Source organism: Oryx dammah, unplaced genomic scaffold (assembly GCF_014754425.2).
Source record: "Oryx dammah isolate SB20612 unplaced genomic scaffold, SCBI_Odam_1.1 HiC_scaffold_15, whole genome shotgun sequence".
NCBI lineage: Eukaryota > Metazoa > Chordata > Mammalia > Artiodactyla > Bovidae > Oryx > Oryx dammah.
The window spans coordinates 48696873-48714016 of NW_024070199.1; the positions used below are offsets into that span (position 1 = coordinate 48696873).

At 58.4% G+C, this 17144-nt stretch overlaps 1 protein-coding gene across 1 annotated transcript in view; it reads right to left on the bottom strand.

Annotated features, from left to right (window-relative positions):
- Window positions 1-17144, bottom strand: part of AP2A2 (adaptor related protein complex 2 subunit alpha 2) — a 36305-nt gene that overhangs the window by 11939 nt on the left and 7222 nt on the right. Inside the window, exons 2-12 of the mRNA XM_040255231.1 lie at window positions 16178-16320; window positions 14225-14418; window positions 13460-13589; window positions 11477-11578; window positions 5644-5752; window positions 4244-4394; window positions 3323-3491; window positions 2185-2322; window positions 1103-1285; window positions 483-580; window positions 3-105 (exon numbers count right to left, since the gene is read on the bottom strand). Coding sequence (XP_040111165.1) covers window positions 3-105; window positions 483-580; window positions 1103-1285; window positions 2185-2322; window positions 3323-3491; window positions 4244-4394; window positions 5644-5752; window positions 11477-11578; window positions 13460-13589; window positions 14225-14418; window positions 16178-16320 — 1520 coding nt within the window. The remainder of the gene's footprint in view (window positions 1-2; window positions 106-482; window positions 581-1102; window positions 1286-2184; window positions 2323-3322; window positions 3492-4243; window positions 4395-5643; window positions 5753-11476; window positions 11579-13459; window positions 13590-14224; window positions 14419-16177; window positions 16321-17144) is intronic.

Sequence of the window (17144 nt, forward strand, 5' to 3'; positions counted from 1 at the left end):
GGGAAGAGGTTCACGAACTTGATGTAGGTGGACAGGAGAAGCGCCCTGGTGGGCACGCTGCACAGGTGGAACTTGGAGTGCAGCAGGTGGAACTGGGTCAGGGGACTGCGGGGTGGAGGGGACACACACAGGGCACCGAGTTACTCCCTCTCTGTCTCATGCTGCGCCACGCCCGCCCTGCCTGAGCCCCCGGGATGGGTGAGCAGGGAGCGATGAGGAGCCCCACCCTCACCAGGACCTGCACGTTTCCAGCTCCAGGCCGAGTACAGGCTCCCCCGAAATAGCGTCGGCCACTGGCCACACCTCCTTTCCCCCAGAATCCCCATGTTCTTGCACAGTCGTCCTGAACGGACGTGCCCTCGCTCCGGGCTGTCCCAGGACTTCCAGACATCAGCTGGCCTCGACCAGGCATCAGGCGAGGGCCCGGGGCACAGGCCGGCGCCTGGACGCCTGGACACGGGCTCCAGCCCCGGGGGCCTCACCTGGACCTCGGGTCCCCTGCTACCAGGTTCCCGAACTCCCCGAGGATGTAGCCGCCGACTTTGACCAGGTTCTCGTGGCAGGCCGAGGCCTGCAGTGCCTGTGGAGGAGCACGCCGTGAGCCCAGTGCCCCGGAGCTCACGCACAGGCGGAGGCGGCGCGGGCTCGGCCTCCGGAGAAGTGGCCAAGCTGCGTGAGGAACCAGCAGTGCGGCCCAGCGGCCTTCCCAGGGAGCCTGCGCTGCACATGGCCCCAGTCCCCAGAGCCTCCTGAGCCCTCTGCCCCCCTTCCAACCACACTGCCCACCCCGTTCCCCCCTCCTGGCCACTTCAGCAGAGGGGTCAGTAGCAGGGGAGCCCCGGAGACAGGTCCATGGTCGATCCCAACCCTTCAACAAGAGCTTATCCCCAAAAATTACGGTTCAGACCCTGGACAGGGGCAGGGGCGCATGGAGGCCAGTGGGAGCCCCCTGCCCTGGGCAGCTTGCTCAGGCAGCCTCTGGCCGACCAAGAGCACCTCACCCGGGGCAGCCATGTGGAAATCAGGGAGACATGGCACTGAGACGCCCGTGGAGGTGGACGTGGGCCCAGAGCTGGCAGGGAAGCAGGGAGGGCCAGCGCACCTCGAACACGGTCTTGGCGGCGTAGCCCTGCACGTCGTCCCGGTTGATGACAATCTGTATTACGCGGTACCACACCTCTTCACTAACGTAGTCGCCGGCAATGCGGATCAGGTTCAGGATGGTGTCCACGTACCACGTGTAGTCCACGGCGTACTTCTCTGCCAGAATGGCCACCTTCAGCACCTGCAGGGCACGGCCGCCCAGGAAGGGACTCAGGAGGATCTAAACCCGCACCAGAGCGCCCCCAGCTTCTCCAAGGAATCCCGAAAGCTTAAGGTTCCAGGACAGAGACACGCGAAGGAGAACAAGTGACCAAGTGAGACGGATTCCGCAAGAGGCACAGTGGGCCCCGCCCACCCCATCCGCACTCAGCCGCCCAGGAAGCCTCGCCCACGCCCACGCCAGGAAGCCTAGCTGGAACAGTTAGCTCGCTGGCCTTGTGCTTCAACCAGCCCTTCTCACTTGCTGCCTATTCTCTGCTGCCCGGGGATGCCTGCTCCAGGCTGTGGGAAGCAGGCCCCTCGCCTCCCCAGGCACAGCCTCCACTTGCACGGAGCCGCCCTGGGCAGCATCAACAGCGGACCCAGAGCCCAGCCCTCTGGCAGGGGAGGCCCTCACACCCACCTTGCCCCTGGCCTGACCTCCTGACCACGCCCTAGAGCCCAGTCTACCTGCTATGCACCTTCTCTGGCCTCCACATCAACCCTGCATAACGAGCCCCAAGGCCATCCTGGAGCACCCGCCTTATCAGTGCCCTCGGCTTCAAGTCCTCCAAGCCCAGAGCTGCCCCTAAAGCTGGACACTGGAGGTCCCTCACCGCACGCTGGCCCGAGTGCCTGCACGCAACCCGATCCCTTGGTGCTGAGCCCCCTGCCTCTGGGGCCTCTGCAGGGGAGGTGGAGAGTGAGGATCAGGGCCTCCGCAGAGTGACTCCAAAAAACTGGAGCTCTACTGAAAACGCTGACAAAAAAGCTGAACAGAGCACAGCACTCTCCTCCCGCCCGCAGCAGACCCCGTTAAGAAGCGCCTCAGCCGAGATGCGAGCGCGGAGGCCCTGACGACAGGCCGGCCGCAAGACTCACAATCTCTTCTCGGATGGAGTAGTCCGCCGTCTCCAGGTAGCTCAGCATCTCAGCCACGATCTGCTGGGCGTTGCTGCGGTCACACATGGCGTAGAGGAGGTCCACGGCCCGCTGCCGCACGCTCACGTCCCGCTCCGTCTGGCGTGGGCACAGGAGCGGCAGCATGAGGGGTGCTGGGCAGGTGCGGGGGGCTCCCTCCGTCCCAGTGCCCCCCTCGGAGCTCGCCCCCTCACCATCCCAGTCCGGCGTCCTGCGGAGCCCTAACCCCACGTGCTAACCACTGCCCCGGCTCCTGCTCTGTCCCCGGCAGGGGGCGGGGGGGCAAGGGTCAAAGGCCACCCACTGTGTGGTCACAGACCAGCCCCTTCTGCGTCACCTGGGAGCCGGTCACTGTGCCAACTCCCGGCCCCACCCCAGACCCTGAGAAGCGAGGGCGCAGCCACTCCATGGCACTGGAGGGCGGGAGAGGTGCTGCCAGGCGCCGCCACAGCCCGCACAGGCGTCTTTCTGACCCAGGCAGCGACTGGAAGAGACACCACAACCACCCAGGCGTAATTCAAAACACCAGAAAGCAAATTCCAAACGTTTGTAAGCCCTTGCGTTCAAAACTCACACCAAAAATGTCTATTAAGTACACGTAAACCCAAAGGAACAGGGTCAGACCTGTTCTCAGCTCTAGCGCAGGAGCCGGGCGGCAGCTCATACCTCCCGCGCCCACCTTCAGGTTTCTAACGTGCACGACCAGCTGTGTCGGACCCTGAGGAACAAACCTCACAAAGCAGAAGCTCCTGCTCTGGAATCTGGATTCCCTGGGAAAGCAAATACTCTTTTGCAAAGAGCGAGTTTTCCTGCAGACACGGACAAAGTAGCTTATCCTTCCACCAAAAAGAACGGTCTCACCGATCTCCACTTTTTTTCTTTTTTTGGCTTTGAACCGATCTCAACTTTTATTGCAGGTCTGCTCACGTGCCAGAGCCAGTGGGAGCTGCCCATGTGCGCAGTCTCTCGGGGGCAGAGTGCAGAACCACCCAGGGACCCACGCATCCAAGCAGACCGCCCTGGGGCCGAGTGTGTAGGATCCCAGAACCCACCAGTAGCTCCCACCCAGCCTGAGAGACACGGGAGAGAGGACGCTTGCCTTCAGGGCGTTGATGACCGTCTCGATGTGCGTCTTCACGGCCTCGTGGGAGAACTCAGAGCTGGCCAGCGTGCACATGCTCTCCAGGGCTAGGTAGCGCAGGTTGGTCTCCCGGTGCTGCAGGAACTGGCCCAGCTGGTTACAGGCCCGCACCAGCAGGTTCGGCTCGCTGCACAGACGGGAGAGACAGGTGGGCAGGGGTTCCCTGCTTGGCTAGGGCTGCCGTCAGAGCCACCACGGCCTCCCAGGACGCGAGGCCTGACGCTCACTTTGGCCAGTACCACACCAGGACCCCCAGAGCACTTCTGAGTGCATCCACGGGGCCCACCTCCAGAGGGCCAAGGGCGGCCAGGAGCCTGAGCCCCCACACCAAACTGTCCAGGGGACCCGAGTTTTCATTAGGCCTCGACCAGAGGTGACACGCTCAGCCAGAGAGCCCGCCTGGCCGATGGGATGAAAGCCCCAACATGGAGAAGGCGAGCGCAGGTGGGGTCGGTGCACAGAGGTCACTGGTGTCAAGCGCCAGCTCCATGCACCCCGGGGATTGGGGGGGAGGGGTCTTTGCTCGCTTTTCACTCTGTCCTCGTGACATCTGCACCCTCCAGACACGGCCAAGGCTGGCACACCCCCCGGCGGGGGCGCTTGCTAAGAGTGCCCAGTCCGTGGAACCACGGCACTCGGGTAGGTGCAGCTGCTGGGACCTGGAAACACCCCCACCCCACCCTGCGCGGCCTCCACACGCCTCCCCGCCGCCACCTCGACCCACGCAGCCCGCGGGACACACACTCACACTGGTGCCTGGGTGGCCCAGGGAGCGGATGGCCCGGTGGGACGCCCAGGAGAAGGGGAGCCCCCAGGGGAGGCGAGAGCACGGCACCCAGCTGCGTGTGGAGGGCAGAGGCAGAGCGCGTGCAGGCCCACCTGTCATGGTGGATGACCAGGCTGATGGCCTCGAAGAGCACGGCGTTCTTGGCGTTGGAGTGCTGCACCTTCTTGGACTTGGGCGGCTCCTGGGCTTTGTTGAGAATCGCCTCCAGGCACTCGGTCAGGCGGCCACGCACTGCAGGGTCTTCTGGGCAAAACAGACAGCTGTTGGCCAGCTCCCAGCGGCCCGCCCTGCCCCAGCCCAGTAACCCTCGCCTCCCACCTGTCGACAGAAGGCGAGGATCCCGACTCAAACCCTGAGGCTGCCTAAGTCAGAGGCTTTGACAGCCAGGGTAACATTCTAACATTCCAAGTAACAGACACAAGTCTCTGCTGAAATACAGATCATATAAGCTGAGGAAAATAAAACCCCAGGGACAGGGACAGAACACCTGGCATGAGGGTCTGGCAGGGCCAGGGAGGGATGAAGGTTCTCCCACTGCCTGCCACCAAGAGAAGAGAGACACGCGAAGAACAGCAAGAACGCAAGGAAGCTTAGCTTCTAGTCAAAGCAGAGCACAAAAGACTAAGAAAGTAATAAAAACACAAGCACTCCAGAAACAACCGTCGCCTGCCTCCAAAGCAGCTGTTCAGCGCCACTCGAGGCGGGGCGGCCCCCAGGCGCCTGGGCGGGGGGCTGGCAGGGTCCCTGAGGCCGCCCGGGGCGGGGCGGGGCTGAAAGGAGGAGGCAACAGTGAGACTCACTCCCAGGGGCTCCGAGCCGCCCCAGCCTGGGAGTAAGAAGGCAGTGGCCAGTTCCACCGAGAGAAAGACTGCCCTGTTGCGGGGTGGAGGCCCGCCGGCAGGAGGGGTGAGGCCTCATGGAGCCCCGCGCCTGCTCAGCTCTGCTGCAGGACGAGCAGCTCACACTTAATATAAAAACACTCAAGACACAAAGTGACTTGAATTTAACAGACATACCCTGTACAAAAACAAATGAAAGCTAAAGTGCGGAGATTACAACAAGAAAGCCATCTTGGTAGAAGGCAATTTGGAAGTATGGAACAGGAACTCGTGAGCGTTCTCAAACCAGGGATTCTAGTTACTTGCCATAGTTTAAAATAAAACAAACATAACAATATCCATGACATGCACTTTAAAGTAACACACACAATTTTGGATGTGAAGTTTCAACCGGTTTCAAGAATTATTTTAAAAGACTGTTTCAAAAACCCACAGGGATCTGACCCTACGTGTACGCAACGCACAGACGCAGAGCTCATCCCAGTCGTGATGAAGTGAGCATCCTCGACCCGCTGCTCCGGGAAAGCCAAGCGCTGTGAGCACATCAGAGGCCCAGAGAGCCGGCGCCGGCGCCCGGAGAGCGGAGGGCGGCGCGTTCAGAGGCAGCAAGCCCTCCCCGCTCTGCCCCCCCAGGCTCTGTGCCCGGCTGTTACCTGGGGGCGGGTAGCACTGCAGGAGCCGCAGCAGCTTGACCGACAGCCAGGGCGCCGGCACAAAGTAGTAGGTGTAGTCCTGGAGGTCCGTGGAGGCCGACGTCACGATCTGCGAGGAAGCAGAGCCAGAGGAGACGTGGGGCTGGCGTCCCCAAGAGCCCCACGCCGGGCGCTGAGGACAGATGCGCTCGTCCAGGGCTGAGGGGCAGGAGCACAGCCCCCAGCCCCAGAGGAGGCACTGCACAAGGACACCCCCGCCCCCAGGGACACGGGCCCGCGGGCACCCCGGTCTCCAGAGCCTGGGCGGGAGCCCCCCGCCCCTTCCCGCCTGGCCCCACGCCCCACCGCCCTCAGGGCAGACCCGCGAGCACAGGGCCTCTGCTCTCACCCCCACCACCTGCACCCCAGGGTCTGGGCACATGCCACACAGCGCCCCCGCGCACACGGGGACGGCACACACCCGCAAACCCGCTGCACGTGCCTCCCCACACCCCACGGAAGGGGCTCGGAGCGGCCCCCCCACAGAGCTCAGCCGCAGCAGTAGGCCACCTGGAACAGGCGAGCTCCAGGCCGGGCAGAGCAGTGGGGAGCCCAGCAGAGGCAGCCGGGCTGCAGGCACACGGAGCGGACCTGGCCACGCCAGACCACGCCGCCACAGGGACAGAGCCGGCCACGGGGACACAGCCGGCCACGGGGACACAGCCGCCACCCAAGGCCGCCTTTCCAATGCCCCTCAGGCAGCTGAACCAGGCTCAGAGTTAAACTCAGAGCATTAAATGCACATATTTGAAACAAATACAAAAACAAAAGTATTGAAGAATTAATCTCAAGGGTTTGGAAGAGACTAGCAAATTAACCCAAAGATAGTGGAGAAAAGAAAACAATAAAGATACAAACAGAAAGTGATAAGGTACAAAAATCAAAACAGGACCAACAAAGTCGAAGAAATTCTTAAGATACTTGATATATATACTCAAGATAAACCAAGCAAAGCAAAAGGGCAAATACCCAACAGCAAACTGAAGACGGGCCAGCAGAGGGACTTTCTGACCACACACCTGAGCGTTTACCTAACTTAGCAAACAGTTAAGAAAATGCCACTTAACAAAACTGATAAAAGAAAATCTGAAGCCTTGTTACTTACTAAATAAACTGAATCCATAATTAGCGGTCGCCCCACAAAGAAAACCCTAAGTTCACATGGCTTTACCAGTTAATTAATAAAATTGTTAGCAAAGATATAAAAAGGAATTTCCTTAATGTGGCAAAGGACAAAACCTGCCAATGTCATACTTAACAGCGAGACATCAAAGGCTTTCCCTTCAAAGGAGAAAACCACACCAATCACCTTCCATGTTCAATGCTGCAGGGAAGGTCCGAGTTGGAGCAATAAAGCAGAAAGGAAAAAAGCTGCCATTGCCCACGGAACACGTGACGGAACAGAGAAGACCCAAAGCGGTCTACAGACACACTGCCAGCTCTCACGGGTGAGTCTGGCAAAGTTGCCAACATCAAGATCAGTATGCAAAGTCCACCAGCACAAACCAGCACAAACTTTTATGATAACATTTTTAAGGTATCACTGAGAAGAGCATTTTTAAAATAAAGTATATAAAGATAAGTTAAACAAAAATAACAGAACCTCTCCCTGAAAAGCTATGGCGCGTATTTGACAGGAATTAAAGACTAAGTGAACGGGGAGACACACCATGGCCACAGGCGCAACACCTCAAGACTGCAAAGACGTGATTCTCCCGAAACCGACCTACAGGCACAGGTGGCCCCCATGGGGCTCTGCGGACGGGGGTCACTGGTGTCACTGGACATCAAATTAACCCAAAGTCAAGTCACTGGCACCAAGACACAGAGAACCAGAGGGGCTCAGCACAGACAGCGGTGTCTGCGCAACAGCAGGTTACTTTACAGTAAAACCAGGGTCTGCGTGGAGGGAGGCGCCTTCGCAGCAGTGCTGGGACGACAGGACTCAAGAAAAAGCCTCAGCACACAGTGATGCCAGGTCAGCTGGACTGCCGACCTACAGTGAGCCCTCAGAATAGGGACAGACCACACGTCTGCGGATACAAAGGCATTAACCCCAGAGGAAAGGATCTGGAAGCCTGAATATATTAAAACATGGGGTTTCTGATCAGAGAAGACTTCACCAGAGTGAGGTGGCAAGGTACAGAGCAGGACGAGATGTTTAAACACAGAGCAGGCTGAACCACATAAAGTTGCTGTCATATTTGTAGATCAGTAATGGTTAAATTTTCCACAGTTTATTGTGATCCACACAGTCAAAGGCTTTGACATAGTCAATAAAGCAGAAATAGATGTTTTTCTGGAACTCTCTTGCTTTTTCCATGATCCAGCGGATGGTGGCAATTTGATCTCTGGTTCCTCTGCCTTTTCTAAAACCAGCTTGAACATCAGGAAGTTCACGGTTCATGTATTGCTGAAGCCTGGTTTGGAGAATTTTGAGCATTACTTTACTAGCATGTGAGATGAGTGCAATTGTGCGGTAGTTTGAGCATTCTTTGGCATTGCCTTTCTTTGGAATTGGAATGAAACTGACCTTTTCCAGTCCTGTGGCCACTGCTGAGTTTTCCAAATTTGCTGGCATATTGAGTGCAGCACTTTCACAGCATCATCTTTCAGGATTTGAAATAGCTCAACTGGAATTCCATCACCTCCACTAGCTTTGTTCATAGTGATGCTTTCTAAGGCCCACTTGACTTCACATTCCAGGATGTCTGGCTGTAGGTGAGTGATCACACCATCGTGATTATCTGGGTCATGAAGATCTGTTTTGTACAGTTCTTCTGTGTATTCTTGCCACCTCTTCTTAGTATCTTCTGCTTCTGTTAGGTCCATACCATTTCTGTCCTTTATCGAGCCCGTCTTTGCATGAAATGTTCCCTTGGTATCTCTGATTTTCTTGAAGAGACCTTAGTCTTTCCCATTCTGTTGTTTTCCTCTATTTCTTTGCATTGATCACTGAGGAAGACTTTCTTATCTCTCCTTGCTATTCTCTGGAACTCTGCATTCAGATGCTTATATCTTTTCTCCTTTGCTTTTCGCTTCTCTTCTTTTCACAGCTATTTGTAAGGCCTCCCCAGACAGCCATTTTGCTTTTTTGCATTTCTTTTCCATGGGGATGGTCTTGATTCCTGTCTCCTGTAAAATGTCACAAACCTCCTTCCATAGTTCATCAGGCACTCTATCAGATCTAGGCCCTTAAATCCATTTCTCACTTCCACTGTATAATCATAAGGGATTTGATTTAGGTCATACCTGAATGGTATAGCGGTTTTCCCTATTTTCTTCAATTTAAGTCTGAATTTGGCAATAAGGAGTTCATGATCTGAGCCACAGTCAGCTTCTGGTCTTGTTTTTGCTGACTGTATAGAGCTTCTCCATCTTTGGCTGCAAAGAATATAATCAATCTGATTTCGGTGTTGACCATCTGGTGATGTCCATGTGTAGAGTCTTCTCTTATGTTGTTGGAAGAGGGTGTTTGCTACGACCAGTGTGTTCTCTTGACAAAACTCTATTAGCCTTTGCCCTGCTTCATTCCGTACTCCAAGGCCAAATTTGCCTGTTACTCCAGGTGTTTCTTGACTTCCTACTTTTGCATTCCAGTCCCCCAGTTAGAACTGGACATGGAACAACAGACTGGTTCCAAACAGGAAAAGGAGTACGTCAAGGCTGTATATTGTCAACCTGCTTATTTAACTTATATGCAGAGTACATCATGAGAAACGCTGGGCTGGAAGAAGCACAGGCTGGAATCAAGATTGCCGGGAGAAATAGCAATAACCTCAGATATGCAGACAACACCGCCCTTATGGCAGAAAGTGAAGAGGAGCTAAAGAGCCTCTTGATGAAAGTGAAAGAGGAGAGTGTAAAAGTTGACTTAAAGCTCAACATTCAGAAAACTCAGTGAGTGAAGTCGCTCAGTCGTGTCTGACTCTTTGTGACCCCAGGGACACAGCCCACCAGGCTCCTCCACCCGTGGGATTCTCCAGGCAGGAGCACTGGCAAGAAAACGCGGATCAGGGCGTCCGGTCCCACCACTCCATGGGAAATAGACGGGGAAACCGTGGAAACAGTGTCAGACTTTATTCTGCGGGCTCCAAAATCACTGCAGATGGTGACTGCAGCCATGAAATTAAAAGACGCTTACTCCTTGGAAGAAAAGTGATGACCAACCTAGACAGCATATTAAAAAGCAGAGACATTACTTTGCCAACAAAGGTCTGTCTAGTCAAGGCTATGGTTTTTCCAGTGGTCATGTATGGATGTGAGAGTTGGATTGTGAAGAAAGCTGAGCGCCGAAGAATTGATGCTTTTGAACTGTGGTGTTGGAGAAGACTCTTGAGAGTCCCTTGGACTGCTAGGAGATCCAACCAGTCCATCCTAAAGGAGATCAGTCCTGGGTGTTCATTGGAAGGACTGATGCTGAAGCTGAAACTCCAATACTTTGGCCACCTGATGCGAAGAGCTGGCTCATTTGAAAAGACGCTGATGCTGGGAAAGATTGAGGGCGGAAGGAGAAGGGGACAACAGAGGATGAGATGGCTGGATGGCATCACCAACTCGATGGACGTGAGTTTCAGTGAACTCCGGGAGTTGGTGATGGACAGGGAGGCCTGGTGTGCTGTGATTCATGGGGTCGCAAAGAGTCAGACACGACTGAGCGACTGAACTGAACTGAACTGAATGATTAAATGTTGGAAATTTTGTTTGGTTTAACCCAATCTAACCAACAAAGTGTTCATATCTGAAAAATACAAAGAGGAGGTTTCTGTGGCAGTCCACACTTCCACCGCAGGGGGAGTGGGTTCTACCCTGGTCAGGGAACTAAGACCCCACTCGCCGGGAGGCGGTTTAGCTGCTCAGTCGTATCTGACTTTGGGGCCCGATGGACTACAGCCCGCCAGGCTCCACTGTGCTTCCCAGGCAAGAACACTGAGTGGGCTGCCATTCCCTTCTCCATGCCGAGAGATACTGCCAAAAACGTAAACAAGAGTTTTTACAAAAGAACAAAAAAGACGACATCGTGGAAAAAGGAGTGAAAGACTGAAGAGGCTCTTCACAAAAGAAGGGATTCAAAATGCCAATAAAGGGATTTCGCGGGTGGTCCCGTAGTTCACAGGACATGGTCCCAGAGAAGGGGACACAGGTTCAACCCTGGTCAGGGAACTAAGACCCCCCTCACTGCATGGTGTGGCCAAAGTAGATAAAACAAAGGGACGTGATCTTGAGAAAAAGTTTTTTTAAAGCAAACACACCGAGCTGCCCTGGCTCATGGGTGATCGAGAAAATGCAGGTGAGAAAGCAACAGGACAAAGTGCCCAGAAGGGTTAAGGCCAAGAGGCCGCAGGCAGGGGAGGGGGCCGCGGGGCTCCTCAAAGTGGCCTTCAGACGGGACAGCCAAGCAGTGGGCAAGACAGGGCACAGAGAGGTGAACGCGCTGCCCGGCAACACGCCTCAACCATCAGTAGGAGAAACGACTCCATGACTTCACGACCCTCATGATCAGAGCGAGCCGGTCACAGAGCGACACGGGCCGCGTGCCCTCGTTAGCAGGAGGCACGGCACAGGCGCGCAGCGGCCGCCGGGGGCGGGGCTCTGCCCGGCATGCTTCCTGCGCCCACAGGACACTCCTGATACAGGGTCAAAGGAAAGCCCACCAGTCACGAACCCAAGACACACGCCCACCCCCGGATCACAGACTGCCCAGAGGCCTTGCCTACTGAGAGGGACACATCAGCTAAATGACGTGGCAAGGAGCAAAGCCTACCCCAAGCTCCGCCCCCGTCAGCAGACTCACCCTGCTCAGCCTGGAGACAGCCAGAGACACAGAGGTCTTGAACTCTTCCGGGTTCTTCTGCGCCAAGGTGGTGATGAGGCTGGTGGCGGCAGTTACCACACCCTGAGAAGACACACACACGTTCAGACGCCCGCCAGAGGACCTGCAGACAGCCTCTCATCTGAAACTAGTCTTCTAAACAAAATGTTAAACTCAGCAACAGCTGGCCACCCCGGGGCCACCCCCATCAGTCCTCAATGCTTCAAGAAAGCCAGATGCACAAGTCGCTTGTTGCCTTGCTTACCCTTCTCTCTGAAAACAAGGAGACCCGGCATGCTTCAGCCTGGAGCCCTGCCTCAGGGAGGTTGCACGGGGCAGCAGCCCCAGGCCCCGTGTCCGCCCACCCACCCCCTCGCTGCCCCTGACCTAGATCACTCCGTGTGGAGTGCAGAGGGATGGACGCATTACATTCAGACTCACAGGAATCTTTCCAACCCAAATCTGAGATCGTGGAAAACAACAAAGCCCATTCTTCCCCATTTTCAAATGTGGTCCAAGCCATGTCTCTGCCCCCTGACTGGGGAGCTCCACTCGGCCTGGATGAGACCCAACCCCCTCAGTGAGGTCAAGGGAGCTGGTCAGCTCCCCAGCGCGGTGCCCCATGTTCCCTGCACGCTTGCCAGGGTCTGTGCAGGAAGAAGCTGTGAGGAGAGAGGGCTGGGGGGCCCACGCCCAGGCTGCCTCCTCCCCCTCCTCCTGGGCGACGCCTGGGCCATGCTGGACTCAGGAGGGGCCTGGCTGCACGCGGAGCTTTCCGCGCGTCACGGCCCCCTGCTTCCCGTGCTGCTCCCAGAAGGGCCTGCTTGCTTCTTCTGGGTGGACAAGGGGTCCTCTTCCAGGGGATCCCCGACCTTGAGACCAAAGAAGCCGACCCCAGGCCTCTGGTGGCAAAGCTGGGAGACGCACGACACAGAGCCCACAGCAGACAGGCGCCAGTCCACCCTGGGCCGCGACGCACCCCACCCTGCCCACCGCCACTGGGCTCCTGCGGCCAGGAACCACGCAGGGACCAATGCGCACACCAGCCGCAGAGCCACACATGTGAGGACACAAGAAGGAGAGACAGCCGGGCACACAGACGTCCCAGGAGCGGGGCCTCCTGGCTGAGACACCGCCCGCCCCAAGGAGAGGTCGCCTGTGTGGACCCAATTTCCCCCGTGAGTGTGGGGACGTGGAGGGACGCTCGCAGGCTGCCCCACGGCAGGCGAGCCCGCATGGCCACCCGCCCTCGCCCCATGGGGCCACCTGTGTGGGTCGTTCAGTCCTCATTTCATCTTTAAGGCAGATTTCTCTTCTGGGAAAACACACGGTAGCCAGCTAACATGCTAACGCCTCTGTGCTCAATGGGAAACTCCATGTGGAATCTTGACTCTCCCATTTGTAGGCAGGATTCCAGCAAGACAAGGCCACCTGTCCGGCATCAGCTCCTACCTGACCCCGCCTCCCAGCGCCAGCGTGGACAAGGACCTGTGACTCACGGCCAACCCAGACACTACCTCACTGCACATCCCGCTGCTCTGGCCGACCACACAGAGCAGGCTCGGGCCTGGCTCACATCCAGCCACGTGGATTAGGCGGCCTGCGTGCCAGAGCCCCCGGGGCCCACAGGACAGCCCCACGGCAGCCCTGAAAGGAGTGCAGAAAGACAAGCCTCTGCAGGCCCCCAGTGCACGGAGCGCTCATGCAGCATGCTGGGCTGGGCTGCCTCTGCGCCCACCAGCAGGAGCCCCTCCACACCTGCACAGGGTGCGTCAGAGACCCTGGCGTCCCTGCCCTGACCCCAGGGGGGAGGCTCCCAGCCTCCACCTGCAGGCCCTCCCAGCTCAACGGCCGGGCCGGGGCGTCCTCCTCACCAACCTGGAAGCCGCACGAGGCTGCTCAGGTGGCCCTGGCCCGGAAGAGGCTGCCCCGAAGGGGAGGGGGGCATGACCCAGAGGCACCCACCAGATGCTGGTCGTTGAGCAGGTGCACCACGCGAGATGTCCAGTCGCCCATGGGGACAAGGTCCGGGGACGTCCTGTACAAGCGCAGCAGGCACAGGGCGGCGCTCTGCTTCACGCTGTCCATGGTGTCTCTGAAAGACAAGCGGGAGTGAGGCCAGCATGGCCCAGAGCCCACGGACGACACCCCGCGGTCCCCAGGGGACAGAGCCCACGGACGACACCCCGCGGTCCTAAAGGAACCAGAGCCCACGGACGACACCCCGCGGTCCCCAGGGGACAGAGATCACGGACGACACTCCGCGGTCCCCAGGGGACAGAGATCACGGACGACACCCCGCGGTCCCCAGGGGACAGAGCCCACGGACGACACCCCGCGGTCCCCAGGGGACAGAGCCCACGGACGACACCCCGCGGTCCTAAAGGAACCAGAGCCCACGGACGACAAGCCCAGGGTCCCCAGGGGACAGAGTTGCACCCATGAGGGGCCTGGAGGGACACACGGGAAAAGGTTGCTTCGGGCTCTCCACGCAATCAAGCTCGGGCCGCCACAGCCCGTGGGGACCAAGAAGAGGCGGGTGAGGCTCTGGCCCAGGACAGAGGCCTGTATGGACCTCCTGACGACTAAGCCAGCAATCCCGACCCGCCTCCTCCCCGCGGCTGTGACCGAGACGGGAGGCTGAGAGACCTATGGTGCCTTCAGGACTCACACACTTGACTTATGCACGCGGGAGGTGACCGTGCCCTCAGCAGGCCACCAGACACGTACCCGGCGACGAGGATTCTGGGAATCTCCCCCGCAAACGCCTCGGCCATCTCCCGGCTGCCCACGTTGGCAATGCAGTGCAGGGCCAGGCCCATGAAGGTGGGGTTGCGGCTGGCCAGGTCGTTCTTGATGGCGTTGTTGATCAGGCGGATGAGCTCACTGTTGGAGTTCACCAGCACGGAGATGAAGAGATAGCCCTGGGTTCCAGAGAACAGAGAGACCCCCGCTGGACACACTCGGCGGGCCCCCAGCCCCACCCAAGTCTGCTCGGCGCACTGCTGCGGTCAGGCCACAGAGGGCCTACCTGCCTTCTCCTAAGAACACGAGTCTCGTCCCCAGATCCCTCCTCGGACAGTTCTGCAGGACAGACCTGAGGTACTGTCATGGGCGTCAGACACCCTGGAGCCCCACCCCCACCCCAGTCACTGGTCCACGGGGACCTGAACAGGACGAAGGGCCTGCCTCGGCCGTGACGGGAACACTGCAGACTGCCTTCCCTCTCTCAGCTGTCTCAGGGTCCCAGAGTCCCCTCACCACCGGGCCAACTCCAGCCTCGTGCCGTCCCCGCTGACCACGCCATCCCCACTCAGGAACAGCACCTCTCAGCCCTGTCGGTCTCAGGAGGAGCTCGCCTTCTGCTCTGGGCTCTGGCCACCCTGCCCTCCCACACATGGGCCTTGACGGGTGCCCTGTCTGTCCCTACCGCCCCATGCACTTCTTGGCCTCAGCCTCAGCTCAGGTCTTCCCCTCGCCCAGAGCCCTGCCTACTAGCTGCCCACTGCTCAGAGTCCAGAGGGCCCTATCCCCCTCGGTTCCTGGCATCAGCCACAGCTCCGCTCGCTCTCTGTAGGGGGCTGTCTGACGGCCTCGCCCCTGGAGAAGAGCCGGGTCCACCCCTGCTTACGGTCACTCTGTCCCCAGGGCCCCCAGCACACTGCCGGGCCTATGGAAGGTGCTTGGCAATTTCTTGGTGGGACTGAGTGTGACTGTGTTGAGTGTGAGTGTGTGTGCGAGTTTGTGTGTGTGTGCGTGTGCGAGTGTGCGTGTGTGCATGAATGTGTGTGCGTGTGTGCGTGACTGTGTATGTGTGTGCATGTGTGTGTGCGTCTGTGCATGAATGTGTGTGTGTGACTGCGTGTGTACGTGTGTGCGTGTGCACATGTGTACGTGTGTGTGCATGTGTGTGCATGTGTGTGTGCGAGTGTGTCTGCCTGAGTGTGAGTGTGTTTGAGTGTGTGTGCGCGCGTGCCCACACGTGCACTTAGTTGCTCAGTCGTGTCTGATGCAGCAACCCCACAGACAGCAGACTGGCAGGCGCCTCTGCCCACGCGACTCCCCAGGCGAGGATACAAGACCTGGTCGCCCTTCCCTGCTGCAGAGGATCTTCCCAACCCAGGGATCGAGCCCGCGTCTCCCGCATCGGCAGGCAGGGGCTTCACCACTAGCACTTGGGAAACCCATTGCTTGGTGAGTAAACACCAATACTTAACAAAATCCCTGGGGCATCAAGGGTGTTTTTTCACTTTCTGCAAGTTAAATTTTTTTAACAAAAAAGAGGAACATATTCCTCTGTAGCACCCGAGAAAACACACAAATAATGTTGCTCCAGGTGGGTACAGGGCTGGAGGCGTGGAGCTGGGGGCCCTCAGGGCCTAGACACGGGCACTCACCCCGGCAGACACTGGGGCCGGACGAGGCACGGACACCCGCCCTCTGCTCTTAAACCAGCGCACCTGCGCCTGGATCAGGAATGGTGGGGGGCGGGGGGGGCACACGTGCGCGGGCACTGAGGGGAGGGAGCATGCCTCCCCGCCCTCTGGGGTGGGCCCCCGGGACACGGCGCCCTCCCGTCAGCTCCCACCTAAACCTGGGGAAATCCCCAGACAGACGGAGGTGCAGAGCAAGAGCCAGGCGCCAGGGGCCCCGGTGAGAAGCAGCGCCCCGCCGCACACTCACGATCTGCTTCTCGGTGTATCTGTTGGAGCTGAGCAGGTTCACGGCCTCCATGTGCCCGAAGTCGATGTCGTGGCCCAGCAGGAAGATGAACAGCAGCTTGCACACGTACTTCTTCTTGCTGTAGCCATCCAGGGCTTTGTCACCTGCGGGAAGGGGCAGCACAGGAATAGGGCGCCGGGCCCACCTCCAGGAGGCCGGCCAGACCACCATACTGTCAGGCTCGCGCCCAGCGCTGCTGAGCTGGTCGGCACGTGAGAGCCGAGTGTCTGGGTCCCTCGCAGACCCCAAACCAGCCTGCCGGCCAGCAGCAGGAGCACAACCCCGCCAGCACAGCCCTGCCGCGCCACCCTGACCTCACCAGCAGCTTAACGTTTCGGAGGTGTTTATTCATTTAGGCAGGACAACACACTCTAAATAACCTCTCATTTCACCCAGTGGTAGGACAAATCACCCACCCAAAAAGTCACACAAAACCACCAGAAGGGCTTGTTTCCCCACCCTGATGGCAGCGCGACTCAGCCTCTCCTGGGAGACCACGGCAAGGCAGGTTCACGACAGGTTTCTGTCAGCACAGAAAGTGCTGCTTTAAAAAGGACCACCAGACAGTGCCGTTTTAAAAGCAGAGGTTCTCATTTCACCCGAGAAGTGCGCAGCATCCCCGTGCAGCCTGCAGAGGTGAGAGCAGGAAGAACGGCCACCTCGAGTGAGGCACTGCAGTGACCCTGACCGCAGTGTCGAGGGCCAAGCAGGATGTGGGAGCCGGGAAGGTGAGAGCAGCCACAGCCCTCACTGCGGGGGCGAGTCACCTGTGTCCCGGGACGAGCCCCGGCCGACCTCCAAGGGCACTGAGAAGGCGGCCCCCAGGACTCCTGAGGGACAGTGGACCACAGGCCGGCCAGCCAGCGGGACACCGGCCTTGAGGGGCTCCGAGACCCCCGTCCTTCCAGCCAGCCAGCGGGACGCCGGC